The 8,589-nt window shown below is 44.8% G+C and overlaps 1 protein-coding gene across 1 annotated transcript; it reads right to left on the bottom strand.

Annotated features, from left to right (window-relative positions):
* Positions 1-851: 851 nt before the first annotated feature.
* Il10 (interleukin 10) lies at positions 852-6,493 on the bottom strand. Its single transcript, XM_020166690.2, has 5 exons — positions 6,174-6,493; positions 5,316-5,375; positions 4,914-5,066; positions 3,898-3,963; positions 852-2,809 (listed from the first exon to the last, which is right to left on the bottom strand). The coding sequence occupies exons 1-5, from the start codon at positions 6,336-6,338 to the stop codon at positions 2,717-2,719; spliced, it is 537 nt and encodes a 178-aa protein (XP_020022279.1). The 5' UTR covers positions 6,339-6,493; the 3' UTR covers positions 852-2,716.
* Between the last annotated feature and the right edge of the window lie 2,096 nt (positions 6,494-8,589).

Below are 8,589 nucleotides of genomic sequence, written 5' to 3'. Positions count from 1 at the left end.
CTATCTCATCCTCCCAAGAGGCTTGAGACTACAGGTGTGTATCACTGGGCCTGGATATAACTATCAATTTTAAATGTGACATAACAGAATAATAGTAGAAAAGAAGAACGACACAGTAATTTATGTATGAAAATGATCTATAGGAGTTTAGTATAATCACCAAGATCATGAACTCTGCTGTTTAATAGCTGGATGACCAAAGGTAAATTATATAACTTCTATGAGTCTCATTTTTATTATATGAAAAATAGAGATGTTATAATTAATACCTCATTATTTTACATGATAATAAATGCAACATACCAACTACTTGCAAAGTAGCCAATAAGTAACTTTAATTAATGTTCATATTATTGTTAACATCAATGTCAGGTATACTAGAATAGTGACACACATAAACAAAGTATAAATAGGAAGTGCAGAGCCGAGATAGTCCTCAAGATTAATCTATAATCATCTCATGGTTTAAAGAGCTGGAGTAGTATAGCAGTCTAAAACCCTCGAACTTCCAACATGATCTATAGAATGTTAGCTTACTGAACCCTAACAAAGCAAATATAACAATGAAAAACCCCTCACATTTCTGGCCCTGTAGAAAATAGCAATAATAATTTCTATTATAGAAGGTAGCAAGAATAACACCATGTAGCATGCCTGATAAACATATAGGTAATACTGACAAACTCAAGATCAGTGCTAGTAAAGTATAGCTATTGTTGACATTGGCCATGTTGCTTTTTCAGATGAGTGTCTGGCTATTTCAGGTGCCCATTTCCCTTGGATGAGGTGCAACTTCCTGCTTGGTTGGCTCATAGCTATCAGTTGTCAGTGAGCCCTAGCTGCCTGAACTTTTCAGGCTGGGGACTTAGGACTGCTCTAGTTCAGGATAGGGCGTTAGTTCCTCCCTCCTCATCTTCTGCTAGCCTCCATTCTTAACCCTAACTTTTCATCTCAGAATTTCAGCTTTGGTGCTTCCCACTTCCTTCCTATGGTTACTTTAACCGAAGTGAGTCAGGTCTTACTGAAAAAGTGACCACAGCCCATAAACTCCCACCCTTCCCTGACCAAAGGTGCCTGGGCAGTGTGTGTGTGTGTGAGAGAGAAACAGAGAGAGAGAGAGAGTAGTGCAGTGTTTACTCAGTCCATTCTTTCCCCTTCTCCTCCAAGTCACGGGGCTTTAAATAGGGCTTCCCCAGCCACTGTGCCCCCCTCCCGAACAAACCGCAGGCAGAAGTCAATCTCACGTTTGTCTGGTGGCTCAGGGAGGGCCCAGAAAGAGTTGCCTGAGTCCTTGGGCCAATTGGGTCCAGCCTTTTTGCCTCTGATCTTGGCTCAAAGAAGATTTGGGCTGGGCTTAGTGGTGTGCTGCTGTGATCCCAGCACTCAGGAGGCCAAGGCAGGAGAATTTCAAGTTCAAGGCCAGCTCTGTTACACAGCGAGTTTGAGATCTTGTCTTAAAACATCAAGGGCTGGGTGTAGCTCAATGGTATAGCACTTGCCTAGCATATGTAAGGCCCTGAGTTTGAGCCCCAGCAGTACAAAAACAAAAAATGGATTTGGTAAGAGTTGTGATTACCAGTAACAACCAACTTTGTGCACTGGGACAACCTTTGGGTTCTGTGAGCCATGTTGATATTTTCTCCTAATTTTCAGGGTAACCCAAGCAATTTTATACACCTCCTCTACCTTTGGAGCTTAAAGAAATAGAAAATACACTAAAACATTTACTTTGCCAGTCTTTGATTTTGGTATGTGCAAAATCACCTTTCTTAGCCTTAGCATGATTTTTAAGGATTTCGAGATAAATCTTAAATGACCAAGTCATGGGAAGACCATGGTGGTCTTTGATGTTGGCTTTGAAAGTGAGAATAGTTTCTTTTCCTGATCAGGCTTGGAGACTCCTCTGTCTCCTGGAGAGGTTGCTTTCTCTGGAATGCAGAATTCGTTCACCCCTTCTCTTGTGTCTCCTAGAAGCTTTGAGGGAACAATTTTGATCAGATAAGACGCGACACCATCTCATGATCTGTATAAGATCTGTTTATTTATTCAAAATTAAAATCTGCTATGAAGACAGACAAATAATGTAACATTCCCTGAGGAATTGAGTGACTTCTATTTAAAAGAGTTCTATTAGAACCAACTTTAGGTTGTTATAAACGACAAGCTGGCCACAGCTTTCAAGAATGAAGTGGTTGGAGAGTGAGGTCAGGGGAATCCCTCTGAACTGCTGGAAGGTTACTCATCAAAGGGGCTCCCTGGTTTCTCTTCCTAAGAGAGTAAGAGTCTTTGTGAACACTTCCAGAGCCCTGAGTCCAGAGATAAGAGAAATGGAAGGAGGTCACGGACAACAGCTAGAAAGTGGCCATGCTTGAAATGGAAGCTTCAGTTGGCTCCCCAAGGAACATTTCCCCCTTATATAACATAATTTATTTTAAAACACTCAAATACCATAGGGTATAGCCCTATGGAAACAGCTTAAACACAAATAATAAATATTGAAAAAAACTGTAATATTAGGCTTCTTTCTAAATAGTTCACAGAGAAGCTCAGTAAATAAATAAGAGTGGGATTGAGGTATCAGAGGTAATAAATATTCTAGGAGAGAGGTACAATGGGTTTTACACGGAGCTGTACTGCTACCAGAGAACTCTGGGTAAGATATTTGAGATGTTCAATTTATGTCCTAAAGTCCAGTACAGTCGCCATCCTGGGTGTTTTAGTTTTTTATCTTCGTTGTCATGTAAGCTTCTATGTAGTTGATGAAGATGTCAAACTCACTCATGGCTTTGTAGACGCCTTTCTCGTGGAGCTGTGTAGGAAGATAAGAAACAGTTAAAACCTTATGTGAGAACTAAATGGACCCTTTCCATTGGATGGCCCAGACCCTGGATGCAGAGGCTGTTCTTCCTCCCTTGTGTTGGGAGGTGAAGGACAGCTCTAGGAATGAGAGAATATGTCCAGCTGCCTTGGGAAGATTCTGTGCCTTGACCCTGATCTTTCCCCAGCTTTAAGCACAGCCAGTAGGCAGCCAGAGGAACTTACTGCACAAAACACTCTTTAGAATGGTGCCTTTTCGTTTTCAAAGGTCATGTGCTCACATGATGCTTATGCAGAATTTGATGCAAAGATATAAGAGGAAGCAGTTTGAAAGCAAGATGATGGAAGGAACTTTTTTTTCATGTGTGTCCCTCCCACCAACAGATTGGGCAGGCCCTGTCCTGCCTCTTGGATCCACTGTTAAGGCACATGTCCATTGATGTTGGAGCCCTGTCAGCTGCCTGTCCCCAGCCCATAAAAAGGACAGGCCACATGGCTTCTGGGAAATAGGGTCTAAGAGGTTTGCAGGCAGTTGGAAGTGTGAAACCCCATTTGGTTTGGAAGCTGATATTCTCAGGCACCTTGGGAGGTGTACGGGGCAGATGGAAAGTGAACTTGAACCTACTCTACATAAGTGAGAATTCTGCTTTCTGCTTCTTCTGAGTTTTTGGGGAGTCCAGGCTGCCTCCCAGATGGGACTATACGTGCACATTTACATGACAGCTTCCTGCACGTGTGGGTTCAGCCTGGATTCCCAACAAGTCACATTCTGTACTTTCTGTTTCCTCTGTCACTCTCCCCAGTACCACGCTCACTGAGCTCAGATGCTGGCTGGCCCATCCAAGTCAAAAGACTGCAAAGGTGCAGAGTAGTCATTTAGAAACTCCCAAACACACTTTTCAGAATACAAATATAACTGAGGTGGAGGCTCTTCACTGACTGAGGAGATCACACCATTTGCCAGGTTCCCACACTCCCTCCATGGACAGGTCAAGCCTATTGAGCACCTGTCCCTCTGCCCGTTGGGGAGTGGGCAGAGGCTGTGCTCTGCAAAGCCTCTTGGCCACCATCCAAGCTCACCTGACTAAAGGCATTCTTCACTTGTTCCACTGCCTTGCTCTTATTTTCACAGGGAAGAAATCGATGCTGCAGAAGCAAAGAGAAAGTGTTAATGACCCTGGCTTCCAGATCTTGTGTCCATGACACTAGAGGGGACAGGCTGGTTATATGAAGAAGGGGCCAGATTCATTCTGCATGCCCACCCCTCATGGCTCCCAGGGAGAACTGAGCCCTGCCTCATCCTTCCCCATCACACTGAGGACAGAGAAGAAACAGCTCAGGGACTGAAATGTATGTCTCTCGAGCAAGTTGGGTATTTGCAAGGCTTGGGTGAGAACTCAGGTCTTGGTCTGATTCTCTCAGACCCCCAAAACATCTATTGTTCTTATCCTATCTCTCTCCTTTAATCTCAGCCACAGAAGGCCATTTCTAAGTGTCCAAGGAATGGAAATACAGTCACAGCTAGCAGGACCAAGACACCAACTGATTTCCCAATATCAGTGAGAGAACAAAGCAACCCATCCACGCTAAAGCTGTGATTTCAGTTGGAGAAATAAATTATCTGGAGGGATTATTCATAGACACATATCTATGTTCCCTAACAACATATCAGGGAAATCCTGTTCAGTCAGTCATGCTCCACTAAGAGGTTTGCTTTCCAAAAGTTGAGAAGAGGTGAGTGTTTTCCTTTGTGTGGGAGCCTGTGTTCCCAGTTCAGGGCTCAGGTCCAAGGAGGTGAGGGAGCCCTGACTGAGCCTCTGGGCCCCATTCATGAAGAGAGAGGGGAGTAGTTAATAACCCACAAATGACTCACAAATAACAGGAAAGCTGTGAGCAGATCTTCACATGTAAATGCCTAGCAGCCACCCCCACCCCTGCTCAGAGAGAAATGAGCAAGAACTCTGACTCCAGGCACCTTTCCAAACTCACAGTTAGCCCTACCAGTCTAGCTCTCTGTATGCCTGTGGCCCTCCTGGGCTGTAGAAGATTCAGGTATTTCTGGGGCAGCCTCAAGAAAAAACTGATTTGCTACTCACACAGCGCCGCAGTTGCAGCCGGAGGGTCTTCAGCCTTTCCCCCAGGGAGTTTACATGGGTCTGGATGTCTGGGCCATGGGTCTCCGCCTGAGGCATCACATCCACCAGGTAAAACTGGATCATCTCTGACAAGGCTTGGCAACCCAGGTAACCCTAAGGGCAGGAACCAAAGCTGGGGTGTGACTGGGAAGAAGGGCTGCTGCAGAGAGGATTGTCCCCAGCTGCCTCCACCCAGGACTGAGCCCTTCGTAACCCCTGGCTGCTGGCGATGTGCTGAGTTAAGGTCTTCCCACTTCTCCTTTTCAAAAGCAAAGGCAGAGAGCCCAGCTCCCCTAGTCACAAGCAGTACCTCCCTTCCCTTAATCACGCTGTACACTTCCCGGGCCACGAGCCTGCTCTCACCTGAAAATCATCCAGCAAGGACTTGCTTAGTAGCATGCTGTCCAGCTGATCCTTCTTTTGCTGCAAGAGTGAAATGAGAGTGGATGCATTGTTTTCTGATGCTCTTTCATTTATAGACTTTTTGATTTTTAATCAGTGTAGCCCTGGCCCAAAAATTGAAAGAGTTTTCCAAACAGGATTTGATGATGCTGGGACCTGGAGTTGAATGAGATCCCTTCTCTCAGGATCAAGATACTTTAAAAATCTGGCCAATTTTGATGGGAAGGTAGAAGCTTGATCCAGTCCTGGTCTTATTTCTGCAGAGTCACATTGGGTTTCAAGGGCACCTGTGCCAACCCTTCAATCCTAGAGCCCCTTGTCATGCTCTACCCTTTACTTTTCTTTCTGTCTGCAGACACCATCTCTGAGAGCACGCTGGGAAGGGAAACATCTAATACAGGTTCCCCATGCTCAATGCTGCCCCAAACCTCAGTCTTTCAGGTCTAGACACTAAGTGGAGGCACTTTATGCTTTCCTGCTCAGCGTATGGAGGATATCTTTGCCTCCAATCAGACCTTCCTTCACTTCTAGCCAATGAAGTATGGAGATCAGTGGAATGTTAAAGAAAGTTTCTGAGCATGGGAGAGGCACAGCATGTACCTTTTGGCAGCTTTACCTGCACATTCACTGGACGATCGGGGCTTAGTTTAACTCACTGATCTAGGAGTCTCCAGAATTTCAGTTTGAGGAGAATGGATGCAGGGTATAGAGGGGAAGGAGTAAAAGAGTGAGGAGAAGGACTCTTCCTATAGCTTCAACAGAATGTCTAGTCTAGGCAGTCTCAGTACGAAAGAAAGGATGGATGGACGTCATACTCACAAAGAAAATCTTCACCCTGCCAAAGGCAGCTCGGAGGTCTCGGAGCATGTGTGGCAAATTGCCTGGGAAACGGGTGCAGCTATCCTCAGACTGGGTGTGCTTACCTCGGCTGGCCCCCACCCCAGCAAGTAAGACCAGGCAACATAGCAGTGCTGGGCTGTGCATGATGGAACTCTGCTTTCTTCTTGCAAGGCTGCCTTGTGGTTTGGTATTGCAAGAGCAGGCCCCTGAGGTATAGACCTTCTCCTTCTGGTCCCCCCTTTTTATATTGTGGGCTCAAATGAGATCTCCCCAGTTATGAAGCCACACAGACTCAACAGATTTCCTGGCAAAGGTTTTTCGTGATTCAAGCTCCTCCTCCCTTCCCCCGACCATACATTTGACAAGCTTAAATTTTTTAAAATTTTGCATGATTAGCAAAAAGACTGAAGCAGATGAACTTCTGCATTCAGCTATTTTTAGAAAGGGTTACCTCTCTCTTTCTGTCTCTCTTTTTTTTAAAAACAATTTTTTAGCTTCTCAATTAAAAAAATGTTGATTTCCTGGGGAGGACATCTGTTCTGTACGCAGTGAGTTCCATTCGCGTGTTCCTAGGTCACAGTGACGTGGACAAATTGGCCATTCTAGAGTGCACTAGGATTGAGAAATAATTAGGTCCCCACTGGACCTGAATTGAATACCCAAGACTTCTTGCTGACTAGGCAAGTCAACTTAGCTCTCTGGGCCTCAGTTTTCCCAAGTGAAAATTAGGAGTAGGCTAAATATTCTTAAACTCCCTTCTGGTTCTTCCATTTTATGTTCAATGACAAAGACAGACAGGTCAGGATAGCTGGAGAGAGGCTCCAGCTTCTTCTCTGGCCCTGGCTTCATTAAGATTCTCAGCTCCAAGTTTTTACCTCAGTTATCCTGGCTTGGGGGAAGTTAGGAAAAGTAGCCTATACTTCCTTCCCATGCACAGCCAGGTGTCCTCACCATGACCTTAGTATCTCCATTTCTATAGTGAGTAAACCAAGATTCTGAGATGTTGTGCAACCTGCACAATGTTACCTTCTGCCCTACCCTGTTCCCCAAATGAGAATGAAAGTTTTGATGAGATGGTTCTTAAGATTTCTTTTTAAAGCTTCTATGGCTGGAGCATAAAGCTTGAGAGGTGGGGAGGAAGAAGTAGAGATAGCAAGGACAGTAAGGATTCCATGAAAGAAGTGCCTTTTCTTCCTCTTTTCTATCCCTCTGCCCCTTTCCAAAGAAGTCCTAGTAGTCCAGTATTGGATTTGCAGGTGTGTGTGTTCAGGGGCAGGGCCACGAGGTGGGTTGGGATGAGGAATGTCGCTCTACTTTTAGTTAAGAAAGGATTAGGGCAGTGACATCCTTTCTCTCAGTGCCAGAGAGAATGGACCACATACTCTGAGCTCACCCAGTCTGGAATGAGCAAGTAGGATGAGAATGTCCTTGGTCTACTTGGTGGACTTAGCTGTTGGAGCAACTTGTGGATCAGAATCCACAAGGGAGCTGTGGCCTCTCCTCTCACCCCTCTGGGGAGTGTCAATGCAGAAACCTACCAATTGTGAAGGGAGAAAAAGCATTCTAGAAATTGGCATGGAACCAACCCCCAAATTACTGCTCCTGCCAGATTTATACTGTGCTGAGTTCTGTTACCAGCAAGCAGAGAGCAAGGAATCAGGGCTAGGGTTCCACCTCTTCTATCTTTCTCCTTTCCTCTCAGCTCCTGGCTTTTCTGGGGTCTCTTCTTTAGGTTAACCTAAAGGAGCAACCCTCTCTTTGAGCTGGGTGTTCCAGGTGCAGACACAGTGCTCACTTGACCAGTCAGTTCAGAGGGTTCAAATTCCAGGCAAGGTGTGAATTCCCTCCTACCTGTTTTATCACTGTGCACTGTGCTTGCCTCACTATGATGTCTACAACCATACGTCATGGCCATTCATGAACCCTCCTGGTCTTGCCAATCCAGCTGTGATCTCTCTGGGCAGAATGTTGTTTCATTAATCTTTATATACGTACTATCCAGCACCATGTCTGCCCTACAGAAGGTAATAGCTATACTTGGGGTTGGCATAGCAGAGTGCCCTGTGAGCCTGGATGAGGGCTGGAGTGTAAAGTACCAAGGAGGTTGGTCTGAGCACAGGGAAGCATTCAAAGGGGAAGGGAGAGCAAGTCAGGGAGATAAGCAGCATCTCTAACATTTTCTTCTTGCATGTATCAAATTATATGTAATGTATAATATACTAACATGTCACTTTAACATAGTGTTAATATAGAATATATGATATATAATCAATACAATAAAATTAACATAGTATGTAGTATGGTGTGTGTATTATATATTAATATAGTATATGTTGTGTATTAAATAAATATGCATACTTACCCACAATAGCAGGGTGAAGAAAGGTGTATAAGA

The sequence above is a fragment of the Castor canadensis genome, chromosome 11 (assembly GCF_047511655.1).
Source record: "Castor canadensis chromosome 11, mCasCan1.hap1v2, whole genome shotgun sequence".
Lineage (NCBI taxonomy): Eukaryota > Metazoa > Chordata > Mammalia > Rodentia > Castoridae > Castor > Castor canadensis.
The sequence above is the reverse complement of the archived record's forward strand: the minus strand, read 5'-3'. Positions and strand labels throughout refer to the sequence as shown.

Bases quoted from the DNA above. Each gene is read 5' to 3' on its own strand.
- Il10 (XM_020166690.2), bottom strand. From the start codon at position 6,338: ATGCACAGCCCAGCACTGCTATGTTGCCTGGTCTTACTTGCTGGGGTG. The intron at 5,067-5,315 runs GTGAGAGCAGGC...TCCTGCCCTTAG, and splicing joins CCTTGCTGGATGATTTTCAG to GGTTACCTGGGTTGCCAAGC. The intron at 2,810-3,897 runs GTGAGCTTGGAT...CTTCCTACACAG, and splicing joins TGAAGAATGCCTTTAGTCAG to CTCCACGAGAAAGGCGTCTA.